Source organism: Podarcis filfolensis (assembly GCF_964270895.1).
Source record: "Podarcis filfolensis genome assembly, chromosome: 8".
Classification (NCBI taxonomy): Eukaryota; Metazoa; Chordata; class Lepidosauria; order Squamata; family Lacertidae; genus Podarcis; species Podarcis filfolensis.
Genome location: NC_139611.1, coordinates 42,198,168 through 42,220,919, shown reverse-complemented (window position 1 = coordinate 42,220,919; position 22,752 = coordinate 42,198,168). Strand labels below are relative to the sequence as shown.

General features: G+C 46.4%; 1 protein-coding gene across 1 annotated transcript; it reads right to left on the bottom strand.

Annotated features, from left to right (window-relative positions):
* Positions 1-569: 569 nt before the first annotated feature.
* Positions 570-22,136, bottom strand: TCF25 (TCF25 ribosome quality control complex subunit). Its single transcript, XM_083626260.1, has 18 exons — positions 21,840-22,136; positions 18,443-18,592; positions 17,943-18,017; positions 17,399-17,532; positions 14,779-14,844; positions 12,493-12,575; positions 11,460-11,590; positions 8,117-8,216; positions 6,717-6,810; positions 6,398-6,490; positions 5,989-6,094; positions 5,429-5,588; positions 4,666-4,753; positions 3,878-4,036; positions 3,359-3,449; positions 2,363-2,442; positions 1,289-1,361; positions 570-810 (listed from the first exon to the last, which is right to left on the bottom strand). Exons 1-18 carry the CDS (start codon positions 22,047-22,049, stop codon positions 646-648), a joined length of 2,058 nt encoding a protein of 685 aa, XP_083482386.1. The 5' UTR covers positions 22,050-22,136; the 3' UTR covers positions 570-645.
* Between the last annotated feature and the right edge of the window lie 616 nt (positions 22,137-22,752).

Here is a 22,752-nt window from a genome sequence, read left to right as displayed (position 1 = left end):
CCTCCCTCCCACAAAGCATATCTGAATTGCACTAAAGATCCTTTCTGATTAGCAGAACACCTCCAAGCGACTTTAAAACACATCCACTAGCCCCATGGCCTTCAGCCTTTCCAAATCCAGGATTTGTCTTTAACCAGAACATGCATTTGGTAACACATCCCCCCCCCACCATATAGTTATATGGTGGTGTTGCTGCTGCTGTTGCACTATCCCACCTTGGATCAGGCCATGACCTGGTAGTGGGTTTTGATCCAATAGTTGAAGGCTGGTGCTCTAGCCTATGTGGTTTCACTGGCAGGAGCCACTGAGAAAAGGGAGGCAATTGACACAATAAATCTCTCAGTGAAAGGAATTGAGATGGGGGCATGTGTGCCTCCCCAGCCTACTGCTTGCAGCTCCTCTCCTTAGGTAGGACAGTTGCATGTTAGCGAAACATGGATCTCATGAAAGCAACTGTGTGCAGCTTTCAGAGCAAAGGGCCATTTCTGCCCTATCAGTTGTGCCAAGATGATAACCATGCCCTTTTTTCCTGGTGTGTGCATGTTTAAGGCACAGAGACACTTTACCCCTCTGGCTTATGATTGTTTATTTTGTGGCAAGGGAAGTTACAGAAGGGGCGGAAAGGAAGTTCTGGGGTGCAAGGGCCTAGTCCCACTCTCCCCCATCCCCCTCGGGGTTGTCGTCCCGTGGTGGCTCCTGGAACTGGATATTTGCCAGCATGTCCCGCATGGCTGCCATCAGTCTGTTCACACCCTGGTTTAGATTCTGTCCTGCACCGGGCTCTTCCTCTCCACCAGCTCTGACTTCTCCCTGAAACACAGCACAGGGCAAGGAGTTATACAAGGCAGCTTGACTGGATGAGGTGCTGGGCACTGAAGGAGAACCAGCCCAGTCTTTGGGGTCCTCAGAAGAAATGCTAGAAAGAAGCTCATCTCGGTCTCTTTGCTGAAAATTCTCCACTTCTGCTTCTGCTCCTTACAAATACCATACACTTAGGGAGGAAGGCCTGGACACTCCAGTCTTCTCGGGGGGAGAACCTGGAAGACTGCATTTGTAGAAGCATACTTGATGGGGCTGATAGGAGTTGAATCAAGCAAAAGGGGGACCATCTAGTCCAGCCTCCTGTTCTCACAGTTGCCAACTTGGTGCCCATTATGGGAAACCTGCAGGCAGGACCCAAGTGCAAGAGCACTCTCCCCTCCTGCCGTTCCCAGCACCTAGTACTCAGAAGCATGCAGCCACCTGCATATCTGCCTTACCTTGGCCAGTCATTTCACACTCAACATACCTGCAAGTTGAAGTTTGGCAAGAGTGAGCGAAAGAAGAGAGATAAAGTGCTTTCATTGGCTGGATGGGTTGCCCTGGAAAAAAAAAGAGAAAGTCTGGTCACAAATGGACCTCTTCCTCTTTCCTAGGAGAGCGGGCACATCATGGCACTTCATGAGCCAGGGAGCGTGCAATTTTGGACTACTATCCAGAAAGACAGTCTGATGTAACGGATCTTAGTGCTGGACAAAGCTTAGAGTCTGGTTCCAATCCCCACTCAACTATGAAACTCACTGGGTAAACTTTGACCAATCACAGGGGCAAAGGGCAGATTTTATGTCATCTGAACTGCTTGGAGGAACGGTGGGATACAAAAGGCAATGTAAAAAGAATAAATATTTGGCCCACTGCGTGGGAAGAACAAAGTGACATGGGGAAGGCTGGGTGGGTCTTTGATGCACTGAGGAAGAGATGGACCGCAGCTTATGAGCAAAGCATTTACTCTGCAGGCAAAATGTCCCAGGTTCCATCCCTGTTATCTCCAATAGGAGGCAATGGGAAAGAACATTCTCTACCTGATTCCCCAGAGCACCTCTGCTACTCAGAGAAGACAATAATGAGCGCAATGGGCAGGTAGGCTGGCCTGGAATAAGGCAGCTGACTGGTGTCCATTGGGACTAGAAAGCAGGGAGACCAAGAGGAGCCAGAGTTATGTGAGAGGTGGAGCCAACTAATTCTAGCTTTCTAGTTTTGTCCCCATCCTTCTCCTTGCTGAGTTCTACAAGGGCAGCATTGAGGCTGAGGAGGAGGAAGCTGACAGGCAGTGATACCTGCTGGGCTGGTTGTAAGTAAACGGGGGAGATTACTGAGGGAAGACTGAGAATGGTGGAGCAGTGCCCCATTTGCCCTAATGGACCACCTTCCACTGCCTGTATAAAAACTCGTAAGCACAATGCATGTTTAAAAGATTCAGAGAACTGGACCACTTCTGGTCCTTCCTGGGGTTTTTTGTCTACCCCAGGCTGACACAGACCTAAATAAATATCCAAGCTACTGAATTGGATGGAGGTATGCGGGAAGCAGCAACAGGTGGTACCTTTCTGGCCTTGTGTACGAAACAATGGAGTCCAGAGGTGGCAGGGGGTCAAACCCCATTATCGGCTGGGAGGTCACTTCCTTGAGAGAGGGAGGGAAATTGAATCCAGGTCAGAACTCATCACCATCTTTGTATTTAGTTGTAGCATTTTTTTACCCTGCTTTTCAGCAAATAGGCTCCTACAGGCTCTTACAGAAGAGCAGTAACTAACAAGACAATCCTTGTCAGTAGGCTTACGATCTAAAATACATGTCCCCAAAGGGAAAAGAGAAGCAAATTCAGGCATCCCTTCTTAAAATTAAAATATTTGTTCCCACAATGGCAAGCTTGAGTGGAAACAGTTCAGGGAGAGGTGCCTGATGTAGCTGATCTCTGGGCAGAGCCGATGGAGTGGCCCTGCTTCGCTTCCCTCCCTTTGCTGCTTCCTACTGGATTACTTATAAAGTGCCAAATATGCACTAGGTGCTGCACAAACAAACAAACAATCAAAACAAAAAAAAAACGGGTTCCTGCCTGTAGGCTTACAATCTAGAAATATGAGACAAAAGGAGAAGGGAACTTTGTACAAGCTGGGAGAACTGTGAAAGAAGAAATATGGCTGCTCTCAAGGTGGTGGCAGGTGCAGCCCTGGGATGGCTGGCAAGGCCTCTTGTGGGTGGGAGGGGCCCACCTGGCAGCAGAGCTGTTAAGCTTCCTATACTGACGAGAGGCACAGTGCACACTTGCCATGCAGAAGGTCCCAGACATTCCCATTAAATGGTATCAGGCAACAGTGCTGGGGGAAGCCTCTGCTCTCCAGCTAACAACACTGTGCAGGATGGGCCATTGGCAGCTCAATGCCAGCCAGCTCCTTATGCCCAAAGAACTGTGATATGGGAGCCCAGAAAGGCCATATTGAGCAGAATCAGAAGAAGGAAGAGATACCGACAGGATATGCTCCCCATAAAAATAGGTTTGTGAGGTGCAGCTATGCCGCTGCCCCATCCATTCTCTCACCGGAGGCAATGCTGCTGTGGCTTCCCTTATCTCCGAGAGGATCACATGGCGGTAGACATTCCTGGGAGCGTTCTGGTACCTTGCCTTTCGCCTAAGGGCCAAAAATATTTCAGAGAAGTGGCTCTAATTTGCCATATGCATCCCTCAGAGCTCTCTTTCCCAGCCACACGTAAGCAAAGGCCTCCTCTGTGAAACATATTGGCACCCAGGGGTGCTCACAGATTGCCAGAATCCCCCAAAAGTGGCTGCATTCAGTCAGCCCAGTTAGCAGTTCTTGATAGCTTCAAAAAGGTTTCTTTCCCGACCACCCTCAAATTAGCTGGCACATCTAAGCAGGCACCAAGCACAGCCCACTGTCCAGCTATGTCTCTCCCCCACCCCCTGGTTGTTGAACGCTCTCTTCTCTCAACAGGAGGGTAACAGGGTGCAGGAGTCAGCAGAATATGGCAGGGAATGCTTGGAGCCAGAGTGGAAATGAATTCTGCCCGCCATCAGCCTGGAGCAGGTGCAGAGACTCACTTCTGCTCAGCCTCCTCCAACATTGGGTCCTTGGCATCCACCATCCGCAACACCTCATGCACGTTTGTTTCGAGCCAGGCCATGACAGCCGGGTCCTTCCAGAGGGAATGGGTCCTCCCAAGATAGAGGGCAACCAGCTGGTTCAGCACAGGGGGCGAACTGCAGAGGGAAAACGAGACACTTTTAAACATGGCAGTTTAAAGCACTTTGCTGCCTTAGAGGTAGACTTGTGGACAACTCAAAGGAAGAGAAACGAGAGCAGAAGGCCTCCGTTCCACTACTAGGCATCAAGGCTGATGAAGACTTTCACTTTTAGCAGGGCACAACACATTACACTTTTATCCTGCCCTTGTCCTGGGGGAAAGGGTCAGACACAGAGGTCATCCTTATGTCCATTCCATAGACTGTGACCTGCCCCTCCGACACTGTAGCAACAACAGACCAGACAGTCTTGAACCAGAAACTTGCCCAGCCTCTTTGCTGAAGAGATCCCTTGATGCTTGCTGAAAGCATTAGAAGAAGCTTCTGCTCTCCTGCTGACTGCCATTGGCCCCAGAAACTGACAACACGAGCACCCTTGTCAGCAACCGATTCTCAGTTTGACCTCACGTTGCTGACATGCAATCCTCTGGTTCTGATGCTTCCCTTGGTATTCTGAAAAACCTCCCTCCAATCTTGCTAGTACTCAATAAGAAGATTCAGCTGCTGACACCACAAAACGCCTCACTCCATTCCTGTAAGACTTGCATGTTCTTGGACTGCAAAGAGCATTTTCACACACTCCTTACCTCAGCTGGGCGTCCAGTCCAAAGAATGCATGGGATGCTACTGTGGAATCTGGCTGCACACTACAGCGATCCAACAAAGGCATAAGAACTGGAAGAGGCATGAAGAGAAAGAAATGAGAGGGAAAGACCTCCAACCGCCACAAATGCTGTTGCACGGGTACTCAAAATGGGTCACAATATTGCTCTGCCTCTTGTTTTTTTATTCTTCCCACCACAGAAACAAGTTCTGAATGAAATGGACTTGCAAGGAGTGAGGTGCCATTAAAACCACACAACAGAACTTTTTCTGGACCCTAATTATTTTTTTTAAGGGGTTTTGTTTGAAGTCGCTGTGAAGGAGCAGAGAGGGTGTGCCTTGTCATGGGTCAGCAGCCCAAACTGGACTCCCTTTGTTTGCAGCAGAAGACATTCACTGCTCAGCCATGCAAGGCTGTCTTGGCAGACCTTATATCCCTTTGGAGCCTGGGGCTGGAAGGGGAAACTGGGCAGGCCCCTCCCAGGGACCAGGCAGTCACAGCATGATGAAAGGCAGGACCCATGTGCTGCTCCTGGCTAAAGCGTGACAGTGTCTTGAAGGGAAAGCGTGGACAAAGAGGAGACGACCAGTCACGGGAAATCTTGATTAAAGCAACCCAACCCCCCTCTGAGGTTTAGCATTGCTGCCCTCCCGGAGCCGCCACTGCTGAGGGAATATGAAGGGCTTTATTCACAGCTGCGGCCTTCTGTACACCCATCTTTGAACATTTTACACAGACAGACTCACCATTCGGGAACATGACCAGTGACTGCCGAATGAGGCTGGCAGCTCTTTCGTGGGCTTGGTTGATCTCCGACTCTGGGAGGTCTTCCTGCTGGCTCAGAAAGAAATATGCCAGAGGGACCGAGAAGGCAAAGTTTGGGAGTTGAGACAGGTTCCGATGACCCTAAAGGTGGGGGGTGGGAAGGGGGGGGAGAGAAGAGGAAGAGAAGCTATGTAAGTATCTGCTTGACAGCTGAGCTGATTTTTTAAAAAACTTGTATCCCATTTTTTGACCGTAAATGGGGCCACAAAGAAAATTACCAATTAAATGCAACACATTAACAGTCCATAAAACCAAACACGGAAAGTCAACAGTAACTCTAGTGGTAAATTGCATTATAAGAGTTGCTCATGAACAGGCTGCAGTTACGACCAGCTCCAGAGGAATCGGAAGCACCACAGGCTGTGGCCAGAGTGACTCACACCTAATTCTTCCGCAGGTGGTGGGGTGACCTTCTGGCAACTCAGCCAGACTCTTCCGTTCTCAGCACACTTCCTGCCAGGGCCACCCACTAGCAACTCACCTCCCACTCCTGAAACATGCGTGTCAGAAAGGCGTACTCTCTTGCTCGTAGCGACAGCAAATCAATTATCAGCAGTATGCACAGCGGGTCATTCTCTGGATCAAGGCTTTGGAGATGGGAGTGGAATGCAAGGGTGGGGAGATTAGAAACCGTGTGAGTCTATTGCAAAACCACCAGCGAGAAAGTCCCTTTACCTCAAGGCCTACCAGCAAATTAATCAACCCTTCTCCATGTCTACATAAGGGAGTTAACTGCCCCCTTAAAAACTTTTAGAGAAATTAAGGGCTCAGTAGGTAAACACACTCCTGCTCAGAGCAGAGGTGGGAGACGGGTGTGCTGGTCAGTCCTCCCACCAAGTCTAAAAGACAGACCAGAGGCCTAAAGCTGCCTTATAAGAACCAGTAGTTACCTCAGAATAAGTTTGCAGAACTCCAGGGCGGTGCGAGGACAACCTCTCCTCTCTAGGAAAATCATATGCTTGAACAGAGCCAGATAGAAGGCTCTGAGAGGGACAGCAAAAAAAGCAAAGATTAACGATTAGCAATATAACAACAACAATTCAGTCTGGGCATGGAAAAGGGCATAAACAGGCTTGATCAGCCATGAAGGGCAGCACATTCTGGTTCAACTCCTTTCCTGGCTTGTGCAAAAAAGTCATCTATCTTTAGAGTGAGAAGTCCTGACTGAGCGAGCAAACTCCCATTTGGCACTGTCAATGGGACTCTTACCTGTTCTCTGGCCTCCGGTAATCCAGTCTGCAGGTCCCGCTGGTGAGGCTGAACATTGGGTGAAAGGCGCACTCCAGGGTGTAGAGGGCTCTTTCTGCAAAAGAGACACCAAGAGTGGGGCATGGCTGAGTCGCCTTCTGTAGCCTTTCATGTACTGATTATATTCTTCAAAAACAAGGCGAGGTATTAAATTTTAATACTTTAAGCCCATATGGCTTGGGTGCAGGATACCACCTCCCTACCAACTTGCATGCTGCTTAAGATCATAATAACTTAAGAAGAGCCGGCCGAATCAGACCGATGGCCCATCTAGTCCAGCATTCTGTTCTCACAGGGCCACCCTATGGGAAATCAGCAAGCAGGGCTCAAGTACAAGCGCAGTCCCCACTTCTGTGGTTTTCTGCAACTGGTATTCAGCTGTGGTGGACAGACCTTCCTCCATTTCTAGCACCGACATAACAATATTGTAGATTTTTAATGATACTGTGATTTGAACTGTTGCAAGCTGCCTGAGTGATGCAAATGTATTTGAAGCATTAGAACAGAAATCTAATATATACACTATGCAATGTAAACCAACTATGCAATACAGATTTAATAACACGCAGTAAGCAAGTTTTAGTGTTGGTTTTTGCTGTTGTGGGTATCATGTTTAGGTGGCAGCAAAAAGGTCAGGCAGAGGTAGCCACAAGAGCAATCCCACTCTGGTTCAAGCTACCTAGGAAATTGGTGTGTGTGTGTGTGTGTTCCCTCCTGTAGCACCAGAGCAGGGGTAGCTAACATGATGCCACCTGGATGTTGTAGGCTGCAACCTCCATCATCTCTGACCATGGTGATGCTGGGAGTTGTGGATCAATAACACCTGGAGGATGCTATATTGGTTACCCCTGTCCTGGAGGCAGGAGACACCACTCATCTTTGGAGTTGTTGGTTTTTTTTGTTTGTTAAAATATTGTTATCCCATTTCTCAGTCAAATCAGCATTAAACCCAGGTTCCACTAAATGATAGAAATACTAAAATTAGTACTCTACTGTTGTTGAAATGGCTAGAGTGGGAACATGATGAACTGAAAGGGGACTTCATAGATGAGGTGCCACAAATGAGAAGGCCCTGTTCCCTTCAAGTCTGACTCTAAAGAGGAAGTGGAAGGTGCTTCCTAATCCAGGTGTCCTATGAAACAGTTGCATCCCAGGGAGTGAAGAGCAATGCTCTGGATTACTAGCTGGTGACACATATGGCTCCCACAATCCCCTATTCTGGAAGGCACGGCCCTCTTTAGAACACATGCATCCTTCTAGACTCCCTCCTCTGTTTGGGGGAGAACCATAATTCCAGGAGTAGCTCAAGCAACACAGCACAGCCCTCCCAGCTTCTACTCTGGCTGCCCTCAGCTTCTTACCGACAAGGTCTCTGGCCATCTCCTGGTCCTCCTGCATCCGACAGACGTCACTGAGCTGTAAGAGTGAGTCTACATGCGAAGGGTTCATCTGGAGCAAAAGCTGAAAGCAGACAGATGAAGCAAGCATTTTGAAATCTATGACATGGCCATTTCCTTCTCTTCATATTTTATTGATCCGGAGGATGACTTTTCATGAAAACAGCCGGCTACATAATAACAGGCTAGGGAACAAACAATTACTCCAAGATGTGAAACACTCAGTTCTTTGATTGCTCCGAAGTGGTGTATTAAGTGAAATTGCAATGGGCTGCACTTCACCTTGAATGAACTCCCAAGCCCATCAACTGTGAACGGTGCAAGAAAACAGATATAAGATTAGAGAGGGATCTCTGGGGTGGGGGTGGGGAGGGGCTGACCAGGATCACTACAAAGTTTTCAGTCAGCCTGATTAGGCACCACCATATGCATACGAGACAACGAATTTCAGAACTTGTACTGTGAGGCAGTTGATGACCTGAGGAGTTACACTAGGACATCTTGACTAGTCAATTGGTCAACAAGGGCCTAACCCCTTGGAGCTGAAGGAAGCAAAGGTAGCTGCAGTGTGGTGTGGGGGTGGCACATGCTGGTGGGACAGGAAGAACAGGGTCGTACCATGCCTAAGGGGCTGCACACAGCATAAGCTTTGATGCCTGCAAATCGCAACCTCAACCCACCCCTATCCCGATCACAATGAGCTGGGAAATAACAGGACCACCCAGCTCTAGTTGTGGGGTATGTCTGACCACTTGTAGGCCACAGAATGCTGAACTCAGCAGACATCTGGTCTGACCATGACCCACTGTGCCAAGGCTTGCATTGCGACAACTGAGTGTCATCTGAATTTGCAAAGCTGCAGCTTCTAGCTGCTGCCTTCTGTTTTTCCCCAAGCCAAAGACGCCCATCAAGCACAGATCCCATGCCCAAGCAATGAGTGGTGAGAGTGCAAAGCGTGAGTCTTCCCCAGACAAAGGGTCTTCTATCTAAAAAACAGAACAGTGAAGTTTCAAAGAGCCGTGTTTGCCCTCATCGGGGAAGGGGAAGGCGGGGGAGGCTGGGGGCTCTCCAAGCTCAATGTCCTGATTATGCTAATATTAGGCCAAGAATGATTTGCCTGCTTTGTGTGTACCATCAAAGTTGTTGCCCAACTTAATTCACCAGGATATGGTCAGTAAAGCCTCAAAGCAGAGCCTGTTCTGCTAAAGTACCAAGAGAAATTAGGCACTCCTTTCTTCGAATCTGGAAAAAGAAGTTTAAAAATAGCACAGCTGCCTATTCAAATCTTGCTTGCTAGAATCCACTCAGCGCTCTCTTTGTTCACCCCCACCTTCTGTCCCAGACAGGAGGGGCGTCCTCAGCCAGGGGCTTGCTTTATGGATGAGTTCATCCAGGTCAACAACAATGGCTGCAAGCTCAATGTGGAAATCAAGTTCCTTTATGACAGGCAGGGCAACCTCTGCTCCATAGAGTAACAGAACAGACTGCCTCTTCCCGAACCAATGACTTCAAGTTACAAGAAAGCAGATTGAGACTAAACACCAGCAAGAACTTTCTGACAGTAAGAGCTGTTTGACAGTGGAGCAGACTCCCTTGGGAGGTGTGGACTCTCCTTCAGTGGAGGTGTTTAAGCAGAGGTTGGATGACCATCTGTCATGAATGCTTTAGCTGAGATTCCTGCATTGCACTTGGCAGAAATGACGAGCAGAATCTGAAACCAGGGAAGAGAAGCAGCGCAAGAAGAATGGAAAAAATTCAAGGACTATTTAAAGAAATATTATAAAGTTAATGAAAGTTAGAATGATGTTGGACTGGAAAGTAAATGGTTACTATTAGTAATGGTTAAGACAAGGAGAATAAGGAAGAATAGTCTAAATTTAAATTAAAATAAGGGAAGATTTGCTGAACAATCGATAAGAATTTGGAATACAGAAAGGGAAGGCATGAGGAAGTCGGGGAAGAAAGGTATATGAAATTAGGATATGAAATGATACATGTTTTTTTTTGTTCTGTTTTTGTCTTAGTATGTTTATGTTTGTTGTGTTGTGTTTATATGGAAAAAATAAAAATATTACAAGAAAAAAAAAAAGAGATTCCTGCATTGCAGAGGGCTGGACTAGATGACCCTTGGGCTTTCGTTCCAACTCTATGATTCCCCACAGGACCAGGAGTACAGACCAAAGCGTCAACGAACATAATTATATCGCAATCCCAAAAGTGATTTTTGAATTTTCAGAAAGAGAGATACAAAGGAGGAACTTCCAGCTACCCTCCCACAAAATACAGAGCCAGCCTTTGGAATTCACTGCCTCAGGCTGTTGTGATGCTACCAATATAGCTTGCTTTTGGAAAAGGATTAAGTGAAAACATCAGTCACTAGTAGCAAAATCTTCCAAGACACAAAAACATGGCAGCAGATAATGCTTTAGACACCCACCACCATCAAGGGTCTCTTTAGTCACTGAACCCTTCAGTCCAAATCTTACAAACATGGGCAAACATTGTGCATAAGATCTGGACAAAAGGATGCAGGATCTGTGACTATGCTATGTACTGTGAAGGACTAGAGCCCAGAATGCAGCAGGGTTTGCCATCTTTTGTCATATATCTCCATGTAATAACAAACTCATTGTCCTGTACTCTGAAGACCAAACAAGACATTTGTCATGCAGTTTGTTTTCTGCTGTGTTTGAGTTTAAAAACAGAAGGGGAAGGAGCCTTCTTAACCATTTCCCCCTGTCACATTCACAACCAGAATCGCTCACCCACCCATGCCTACAATTCAATTATTCTGTTTGCTGATGGGGAATACCAAAGGAAGCTCCCTTTCAGGTTGTGCAGGGAGAGGAGAAATTATGATCATGACTGTGGCTATGGGGCAAAGGGCTACAATCTGACTTGGCTCCCTGCCCCTGAAAACTACGTGAGCAAACATCTCATTTGGTCCCAAGACATGGCACTTCTTGCCCACGCTGGCCGCAACCACTTTTTCCAGCTGTCCGCCTCTGACCACTAGAGTGTAAGGACATCACAGTATACATGCCCTGCTTGTGAACCTCCTACAGTGGCCACTGCCAGTCTTGGGTCAGAGCAATTCCACAGATGGAATGCTGAGCTACCTGGACCATTGCTCTGACACAGGAGGGTCCTTCTTGTAAAACGTTCAACACGCAATCGCCTGATACAATACAGGTTGGCAGACTGCTGGGTGTTCAGAGACCAGGTACTGGCAACAGCAAAAATGGCTGCCATTCTTACAGGTGGGTTCTGATCATCGCAGCAGGGCCTTGTCCGATTGAGAACCTACCACCAGATTGTTTGGATCCATGGACTCCACGGCATCCAAGAACTTGAACTGCACCTGCTGGTATTCTCGATGGTGCTCAAATGCAAAGTGTTGTACCCCTCGCTTTGTTTCTAGTAGCGCCATGGATATGCCTAGGCAGAATTGGGGATGGAAAGGGGAGAGAAAGAGGGCTGTTAATGCACAATGCAATATATTTACAGTGCCTATGGGAACATGCCCAACCCAACAACTAGTTCTGTTAGCTGACTCTCTAAAGCAAGCGTGGGAAACCTTTACATCAGCCTTTCTCAACCTTGGGTCCCCAAATGTTGTTGGACTTCAACTCTCATCATCGCTGACCACTGCTCCCACTAGCTAGGGGGAGTTGGAGTCCAACAACATCTAAGAACCCAAGGTTTAGGAAGGCTGCTCTAGATGTTGCTGAACCACAACTCCCATCATTCCTGGCTACTGGCCATGCTTGCTGGGGCTGATGGGAGTGGTAGTTCAGCAACACCTGGAAGGTCAAAGGTTTCCTGCTCTTGCGCCAAAGCAAGGATTCTTGTTTTCTCCAGGCTTAAAAACAAATTGAGGCGCCAAGCAAGCACACAGGCAAAGAAGCGTGGGCAGTCAGGGTTATAGATACTTGGGTAAGGAGATAAATCTTCCTTTCCGACATCTTCCAGAAAGCTAGACTGTGCAATGACTCCAGGCACAGAAAAAGAGACCTCCTTTTGGTCACATAAAGAGAAATGTGGGTGGAGTAACATACAAACACTGCTCCTACATGTCAGCTCAGCACATGCGGTCCTGCTACTTGACATGTGAAGATGTACTTCCTCACACACAAAATAAAGCAGCCTGCCCCAAATTGGCTGGGAATGATGGGAGTTCTAGTCCAAAACATCTGGAGGAAACTAAGTGGAAGGGGAAGATTGCACTAAAGTAACATCTATGAAGATGTAATCAGCAACCAGGCATGTATTCCCAATGCAGATGTTTAAGCCAGTGGGAGTGCACAGAGCACCTGCGGGAAGCGGGGAAAGCCTCTCACCTGTTTTGCTATGGCGTGGCCAAGTGTTCTTAGGCACTGTCAGCCACGTGCTACGGACATACTGGCGCTGCCTCTGCCGTGGCCTGCAGAAGAAACAGAACTTGGAGACTGAATGCAAGACCAATGAATACCACAAGGTTTACCACAGTGACACAGACAGAGACACATAGACAAACAAACCGAGACACTCAGGCAAAATAAAATGAGTTACAAATAGGTAGCCGTGTTGGTCTGCCATAGTCAACACACACAAAAAAATTTTCCTTCCAGTAGCACCTTAAAGACCAACTAAGTTAGTTCTTGGTATGAGCTTTCGTGTGCATGCACACTTCTTCAGGTATCTGAAGAAGTGTGCATGCACACGAAAGCTCATACCAAGAACTTTAAGGTGCTACTGGAAGGAAATTTTTTTTGTTTTGACTATGGCAGACCAACACGGCTACCTATCTGTAACTGGAACTATGGAAGGCACCACATTGAGCCGCATGAAATGGAAGTCCATCGTATCTGAAGAAGTGTGCATGCACACGAAAGCTCATACCAAGAACTAACTTAGTTGGTCTTTAAGGTGCTACTGGAAGGAAAAATTTTTTTGTTTTGCAAAATAAAATAATAACAATAATAATTATTATTTATTATTATTTATACCCCACCCATCTGGATGGGTTTCCCCAGCCACTCTGGGCGGCTTCCAACAAAATATTAAAATACAATGTTATTTTAGCTGAACATACTGATGAAAATTACTTTTGATATTTATTTTATTTATAAAATTTATATCCCATTCTTTAATGCAAACAATCTCAGGGTGGCCACATTCCAATAAAACAATAAAAATACACACAGTAATCCCCCCACAATAAAACATTAAAAACAGAACAAAAATTGCAATTTTCAATCTGCTCCATATGATGGCTCAGCATTTCATTTCCTATTCAGATTTCCAATGAGCCCTGTCTTAAGGGGCATTTATTTACCTGAGCCCTTATCTAATTTCCAGATTGGTCTTCTAGTCCACATGGCTGATGGCTTCATTTGGAGCATTCTTTTACCATGAAAGGACTCTGTCATGTGACTGACCTACCCTGGCTTCCTCCTGTGGTTACCTGCTTGTGTATCATAAATATAATCTGGTACTGGCCACTAATAATGAACCATACATTATATATATTACTGCTATTTTTTAATGCTATTTTTGTGATATACAAATAACATGAGAAGAAAAAAAATGCAATCTGGTCTCTCAGAATTAGGAAGGTCAGATATCATCTCCTTCCCATCTAACTAGAAAGCCATCTTTTTCATTAGCAGATTTCTCTCTGTTTCAGCCTTTCCCCACCTGTTGTCTCCCACAACCCCCATCAGCCACAGTCAGTACAAGTTTGCTGACTGGAGCTGATGGGAACTGTAGTCCAAACCAGGGCACCAGGTTAGTGAAGGTTGCTCTACACTTTGCTGTGCTCTGCCAGTAGTTGCCGCTATCTTGCTGAAGCAAACAGCACTATAAGCACCAACTACTAGCACAGCACAAAAAATTACAAAATGCATCAAAACGAAGCAAACACCCACAAGATCTCCCACGCAGAGAGGAAATTTGTTTAACTCCGAAGCTGCAAGCTGCTCACGCGCTCTTTGTAAACAAACCAGAGAGTCATATGTAGCGCCTCAGTAAATTCAGCTGATTAATTGATACTTGGGGAATGGCAAGGCGGTGAGGGAAAAGAAGCTCAACAGGACAGGTATTTAGGACAGCAGCACGCTACTGGCTTGCGCCTACCAGAACTGGGACCATGCCTCCTGAACCTTCAGATATCTATGTCGGCTCCCTGCCTTCCTGAAGAAATTATAGGCTGCTTCCTGCACTTGGAACAGCAGCATAATCATGGTTCAAAGTCACTACTATGTCCTCTTTCCTACCACATCCGAATGACCTACAAGTACTTGTCCGCATCCAGGCACCTCACACTTGTAGGCTGGGCTTTAAAGAGATTGTTTAGATTAGTACAAAGGGTTAAAAACTGATACTATCTCTAAGGAAACACTGAAGCTATTGTGCTGATGTCCCATTTCCCTCGTCTTCAGCACTCTGTGATGTCTGAGATCTCCACAACATCCCTTGTCTCAGAGACAGTCTAAAAGTGGAGTGTTAAGCAAGAGGCATTCAAAGTTCCTCAGCCTAAGAGGCTTAAGCAAAAAGTATGTTTTTATAGGACAACTGGCAGATGCTTTAGTCTCCCACAGGACCTAACTAAGCACATGCTTCACACTTCTAGAGTTTGAACTTACCTCTGATCACCAAGAACTGCTCGGGCCCCAAAATATCTCTTCAGCTCTGTTTCTGGATTCAAGTTCCTGGGAAAAAAATGTAATACAAATCCACCTATTTATTTATTTATATTAATTATTTCTATTAATTATATACAAAGAACAAGAAACAGGTCTGTGCCCTGAGAAGCTTACAATCTAAAATTCAGCAGCAGGTGGGGAGAGCGCTGTTGTCCTCAGGTCCTGCTTCTGGGCTTCCCCTGGGCATTTGATTCGCCACTTTGAGAACTAGATAGGCCTTTGGCCTGTTCTAAGAGGGCTCTTCTTATGCAACAAGAGAAGGAACAGAGATGGAGCCAGAGGCAACCGGGTGACAAACACCAATTTGTTTCAGTTTGCTTAGGCGTAAGTCAAGGACAGGAAACCCATGGCTCTCCAGATTGCTGGCCAATGGTCATGGATGATGGAAGTTGGAGTTCAGCAACATCTGGAGGGCCACAAATTCTTCTATCCCTGATGAAGATTTTCTGGGAGACAGAGTCAAGCTTACAGGAAGGGAGACATGGCAGAGGCCCTTCCCAAAAGGTATATTCAGCAACCCCTTTGCTGAAACACCCTACCTAGCCTTACATTTCTTTCCATACCTCTTCTGAGTGTTTCACTTATCTCTACTACTGGAGGAGCAGAGGATATATTTAAAAGGGCAGAAGCAATAAGGACCACAGTAAACAAACACAGCAAGAAGCAGGGCAGCTTAATACGGTATTTTCATCTCACCACTCCTTGCCCTTTCAGTATTGCTACAAAATAGCTTCGAAACAGAAAGTGCCAATACTGCCCTCTCTTGATCAAACAGTGCAAGACATCTAACACACCACTAAACTGCCAGCAATCTTACAAGCAACTGTAAACAGGGCTGGAATTTAGTTGCACTCTCTGAAATACGGTGCAGAATTCTGACCTCTCAGAATGCAACTCTCTGTTTTGATCCAAATATATTTCTGACCCCTGTTGTGGAGAAAGGTTTGAAATACGCAGGCAGGTCCACTACCCCCGCCCCCCCCAAGTGAAAGGAGGGCTTAAGGCAGACATTTCAATGGTTAGAGTGAAAATGGTGTGTCATTCATGTAAAATGCTGCAGTAATAATGAACTGAGGGAAGCTTGTAATTTGATCTGCCCTTCTATATAACGCATGCTACTTCAAAAGTTCAGCTTTTCATACACTAAGTAGAATAGAAGCATTGCCACCTGATCCCACCCCCACTCATCATGCCCCCCTCCACCTCTTCCCCCCTTTTCTTCCTAACGTTACACTAATGTCTCAACAAATGAAACTGATCTGTAGAAAATGTAACTGGAAAAAAGAGACATTGCACATAACTTTTGTAAACCAAGAAATCCTTAATAAAAATATGTTTGTTTTTTAAAAAGTTCAGCTTTTCCACAGACTTTTGAGAAGTTTTACCAATGACTAGTGGGAGGACTATTGAGAAGTGCATGGAGTCTGAGGAGAAGCAAAAGCTGAAATAGGAAGAGGCAAGACAATTTAGCCACCAGAGTAGGTGAAGAAGAGATGCTCAAGTTCCATTGTTCAATTATTGCCTACCACAACCGCTACCACTTTTTGAGGATAAACCACACATGTATGATTTTAAAAGACAACAATTCATTGTATTTGCATTGAGCTTCCTGTGAGGCATGCCTTATTTTCTGGGAGGGACAAACACAAACACACACACACAGAATATCTACTGAGCTGCTTCAGCTCTCCCTTCCCAGGTGTAACTTGACAGGCCAAGGATTTGGAGACACCGTTGTAGCAGCAGCACAGGAGGTGCAAGAAGTGCTGGTTGGTATGGCTGGAGGACACGCCGTTAAGTCAAGAATATACAACATGGTGCCCTCCAAATGCTGCAGACCACAGCTCCCATCAGCCCCCGATAGTATGGCCAATACTCATTGAGATGCTGCAGTCCACAACATCTGACGGGTACTACCTTGGCTATAATATGCTGCCATCTAGCATGGACTCCTACTCCCCACAGCAGCAACCAGATCCTTCTCCAATCTCTTTAATAGTTTACAAAGCAGCAACTGGGAAAATCTAAGGTAGGTGGCAAAACATGCCTCAACTCCCAGACACGAGTTGCTCACTGAGCCTGATTGTTTTCCCCATTCATCTTTGGGGAAGACATACAGTCTGCATGCTTGAAGGTACTTTGTTGGCAAATAAAGAGCAAGCTCCAGAAACCTCCACAGCACACAGAATACATGTGGATGTGACAGTATAAAACAGGGACTTTATCAGGAAGATAAAGGACTTCTGTGAATGGTGTCTAAATGCAAAACAAATGGAGAAAAGGAAGCAACAAAAGCTCTAACAACACTCTCTAAAGCAGAGGAGGAAACTTGTGACCATTGAGCATGGCCAATGGTCAGGGATGATGAGAGCAGTAGGCCAGCAACATACGGAAGGCTGCAGCTTAGCCACCTCCGTTCTAAAGCAAAAGTACTTTTGTGCAGGAATTTTGGTTCCTCCCACAAACATTCCACAAGCCACGGACTTCACTCGGTCAACTTGCTCCCAGTCCCAAGTGTCCCTAGGTTAGGAAAACGCCTTCGTAGGACTCGGCTTCTTACCTGTGCTCTATGTAGAGCAAAGGCCGATGGTCCGTGATAACTGTGCTCTGGCTCTGGCAAGGTGGCCCATTGGAGTTCTCAATCCTCACAAGGATGCTTTCAATGTCTTCTGCATCGTCCTCATCTCCAGGGCACTGTTAAGAAACATGAAAGTTTACAAGGAAAGCTGCAATATTCTGAGATTCAGCCCCTGATAAAGGAGCTGTCTTTAATGCCTTCCACGTACCCAAACATACTGCTTTAACTTGTCCTAGCACAAATTTCTTCACCCTCTTCTACTAATATGGTGTGGCTGTGTATCTGTCATGACATCTAGTCTCTGTTCACTACATCTACCTGGTCAGCTTCCACTGGGGCTGGAATTACGTTCCCACCACATTTTAAAGAGCCAATCCTACACAAGGGTATATAAATATTTCAAATCCCAAGGGGGCCAGGAGGGTGGGATTCATCCAGCCCTGTCTTATCCTTCCTATATGCATTAGCTAGCCTCACTTGGCATCCCCCTCTGGGTGCTAAACCCACAAACCTAGTTCATATTTACCAGAGACTCGCCAGACGCATTCTTCTTATTCTTTCTTTTCTTCTTTTTCTTTCGTGATTTGTTATTTGAAATAGGCTTTTAAAAATAAAAGTGAATGGTACAATTAAGATATATATATTGCAACATCAAATCAGAAGCAGAAACATAACTAAGGGATCTAGCCCTGAGAAAAACTTCAGCATTACTTCAGCATTTCTTTTTAAATAAATCATCTCTTGATTCACACATTCTAACACACAGGACACATTTGCATAGTGGCTATCCTAGGAATTAGATGCAATCATGTAGCACATCTGACTCCTGAAAATAAAGTTTGTCAGGAGTTTATGTCACAGCAGTCTTCCTGTCCAGGAAGCAGAATCTATACAGCCTCACATTATATGTATAAGGATTTCCCAAGGAAAGAGTGCCCTGCCTTTTCCAGGGATACATCTGGGACACTCACTACTCTTTTGCACAGTTATGTGTGTTACTGTCCCAGCTGCCTACAGGGTACTTGCCATCTGGTCCGGTTGCTCTGTCTCGTCTCCTTCTCTCCGCCTGTCAGTCTTGAGACATTCTTTGTTCCCTGTGTCACCCTCCTCCTGCAGCCTGGAATCATCTTTGTCCTCTTTAGATGCTACATCATCCTCTGCTTCTTCATTGGTTATCTGTGCAGGTAAAAATTAGTCCAGTTGAACAAATAGGACACATTCCCTAATCATTCCATGAAATAAAAGCACAGGTTATGTTTGTTTTATTTTGCAGAATTGCAGAATAATGCAGAAGTATGGATTCTTTCACTTATCATATAAAAGGGAAACACCACAGCCTGGTGATAAGTCATGCTTTGATAGAGAAAACCACAAGTTCAATTTATTGTAAAACACACTTTAGAAAGCAGGGCCAGGAAAGCCCTCTGGTTTGATGCTTCAGAGAGCCACTATCACTCAGACATTACTGGGCTAGACAGACCAATGGCCTGATTCTATATATGATGGCTTTCCAAGTTTATAAAACGGGGTGAAGAAGATAGATAGATAGATAGTTTTATTGCGGCCATTGGCCCATATCAGAAACAATACATCAAAATTTATCCATAAACAATACAATTTAAACAGTTCCAAAATTAAAACACCCATATAAAACCAATTTTACTTCAGTTAAGTAAACACTATACACAATAAGCTCCCTCTATGTAAACTGCAATTCAAATCCATCAGATTTTGGGGGGTATGCGTCTTAGTTCTGGCACTTATTGATGGTACTTAAGTTTAGCTAAGCTGTCAGAGTCATACAGAGATCCATTTCTCCTCTTTTGAAATAAAACATTAATCAGGTATCTAGCGACTGCAAGGGATCTACTTGTATCTTCGTCGTTTAATAAGTATATTATTTGGGCTTCCTGAGGTCTATCAGCTATTCTCGATAAATATGGGGCCAGAAACTTGGACCGTGAAGCCGAATGTAATGGACAACAGAAGATTATATGGTATAACGATTCTATAGATCCACTTTTACAGTCACAGAGGAGTGAGATCTGTCCTTTGGAGAGTCTGTTACCCAACACGTTTGATGGGAAAACATTGAATCTAGCCTTTATAAAGGCATACCTGTGCGTCACCACAGATAAGGTAGTTAAATAAGATGGAAGTTTCGTTGGTGGTGTTAAGCCAAGGTTTATCGGCGAACAGGTGCCACCACCTGTCGCAATATTAAATTGTAAATCCATCTCCTCTAATTTGTGAGTTATAATTCTCTTGGCAGAAATTAAATCCAATTTTAATAGTTCAGATGGAGATAGTCCTAGGGACACAAGTTTCCCATGTAATATTTTTGCCCAGGGGCTAGGGAAGTCATCTCTCCAGAGACACTGTATCAAGAGGAGATTTGGAAGTTTATGCCATAATGCCAACCAGTAACAAAGGATGCATTTCCATAATGTGGTTTCTAGAGATGTAACATTTAGTTCCAGACGTATAGCAGTATTGCTTACACACCTGGGTAATTTTAGCAACCTTCTTAGAAGCTGGTTTTGGATTACCTCCAAATGAGTTAGATTAACAAAGGGCCCCCATATTGGGATTGCATATGCTATTGTTGCAATCACCTTTGCCTTGAAAACTTTTAACATTGATGGAATATGGAAAGCCCCATCTGAAAAGAAAAAACGCAGTAGCGCAAAGGAAAGGGCCTTAGCTCTGTTTAATACATATGCAAGATGGACCTTCCAGCCCATGTTGTGTTGGAGAAGGACTCCCAAGTACTGAAATTTAAAGACTTGGTCAACAGCTTTTCCGTCTATTCTCCAATTATAGGTTTTTCGACTCTTGGAGAAAATTAGGACTTTGGACTTAACATGGTTAATTGTAAGAAAATTTGATTTGCAGTAAACATCGAAAATTTTTAATGCCCTCCTAAGGCCGACTCTTGAGAAGGAAAGGATCACTGCGTCGTCTGCGTAGAGTAGAAGAGGGCAACGGTATTGGGCAAGACGGGGGGCGTGGATCGTTTCTTGAGAATCTATCAGAGGCACCCTCATATCACTTATAAATAGATTAAAAAGGGTCGGAGCAAGGATACATCCTTGACGAACACCTCTATTGATAGTTACTGAATTTGAGAGGTCGCCGGCCGGAGTGATTCTCACCCTGGTGGCCGATCCGTCGTGCAATTTAGTTATTAGCCACAAAAGTCTTTTGTCTATTCCCCATCGGGCTAATCGGGGTGAAGAAGAAAAGAGATTAAATGGGCCCATTTCTTTCTCTCTCCCTAATAATATTAGAATGCAGGGCCAGGAAACAAAGCTGACTAGCAGCAGTCACAGGAAAGTGCATTTCATGCAATGGAGAAATTAACTTCATGTCACCACACAATATTTGCCAATAGCTCAGCTTGCTTTAAGAAAGCAACTTCATGGCACATTAGACAACTTCATGGCACATAGAGCTTCCCAATACAAAGTCATTTTTTGGGGGGGGGAGGGGGACTGTTGCCTTCAGGTCCTACTTCTAAACTTCCCAAAAGCATTTGCTTGGTCACTATGGGGAACAGGATGCTGGACTACATGACCTTAGGGCTGATCAGTCAGGAAATTCTGATTTGCTATTACAGCTAGGGACGCGGGTGGCACTGTGAGTTAAACCACAGAGCCTAGGGCTTGCCGATCAGAAGGTCGGCAGTTCGAATCCCCGCGACGGGGTGAGCTCCCATTGCTCGGTCCCAGCTCCTGCCAACCTAGCAGTTCGAAAGCACGTCAAAGTGCAAGTAGATAAATAGGTACCGCTCTGGCGGGAAGGTAAACGGTGTTTCCGTGCACTGCTCTGGTTCGCCAGAAGCGGCTTAGTCATGCTGGCCACATGACCCAGAAGCTGTACGCCGACTCCCTTGGCCAATAAAGCGAGATGAGCGCCGCAACCCCAGAGTCGGTCACGACTGGACCTAATGGTCAGGGGTCCCTTTACCTTTATGACAGCCAGCAGTGGAACCTCCACATACTGCGAGGGTATTCAACTGAATACCATTTGCTGGGGTAGGGAGAACATAAGAAGTGCCTAACTGCTGGATCAGGCCAAAGGGCCATCTAGTCCGACATTTCTCTTTTCACGATGGCCATCAAGAGGCCTATGGGAAGCATGCAAGTAGGACCGGAGCTCAACAGCAACTCTCTCAGCTGGCATTCAGAAGCATAAACTGCCTCCAACCGTGGAGGATAAATAAAAAGCCTGCTGCCTGCCATCACGCCCTGCCGCTTCTGAGCTTCTTGGAAACATCTGCCAGGCTACTACGGGAAAGCAGCGGAAGCTGAAGCGGGCGGCGGGCCTTTCCCTCTTCTTCTCCTTCTTCCTGAGCCATTATGGCAAGCCTCCTCCCGCTTCAGGGCCACACTGGCGGCAGCTCAGCAGACCCGACCCTCACCAGCTCGAAGAGGTTGGTGACCCGACCCGCCGGCTCCTGCCGGGGCCGCCTCCTGCTGCCTCCAGCCCCCGACAACGACGGCACCTCGCCTCCTCCTCCACCTCCTCCGTCCTCTTCCTCCTCCTCGCCGCCGCCTCCCACATCGAGGCCTCCCAGAGGCGACTGCCCCCGCGATTCCCCCCTCAGCCTCCTCAAGGCCCGTCGCGACATAATAGAACCGTAGCACCCCGGGCAAGAGAAGCCGACGGACCGGAAGCCGCCTGGAGGACCCGAAAGAGAGCAGAGGCGCTTCTTCGTGACGTGTGCGCGTCGCTGCCCGAGAGGACGCCTCCGACGAGTCGGACGGCTCTGAGCATGCCTCGTTTGCCTGCGCAGGTCCTTATATTTGATTCCACCAGGACCGTGCGGCAATAAGTCGCGGCTGCAGAGCAAAGCCTTCGCCTCGGGCTGCGTGTCCGCAGGTCCTCGATTCCAGCTGGAATTAAGAGCGAAGGAAGAGCCTCTTGGATCCGGCCATCTGGTCCCGCATCCAAGCTCTCGCAAGCGGGACCCGAGCACCAGAGCGCTCTCCCCTCCTGTGGTCTCCAGCAACTGGTATTCAGAAACATCGCTGCCTCCGACTACGGATAGGAAGCCCAGGCGTCGTGGCTCGATAGCCGCGCCCTCCATGAATGTGCCTAATTCTCTTTTAAAGCCACCCAAGTTGGGGTGGATATTGAGCTTGAGGAAAAGAAAGGAGCATCGTTCTCTTGTATCTGGGCCTTTGACTGCTTGGTTTAATGTGGTTAGAACTGCCGTTGTGGAAAAGATTACTCATCAACTGAAACGCAGGCAAGGTCAAACAAAACTAGACCCTTTCATTTGGCCTTTTATTAATTTAGTTGGCTTTCCAAAGAAACTGCTCATTCAAGCT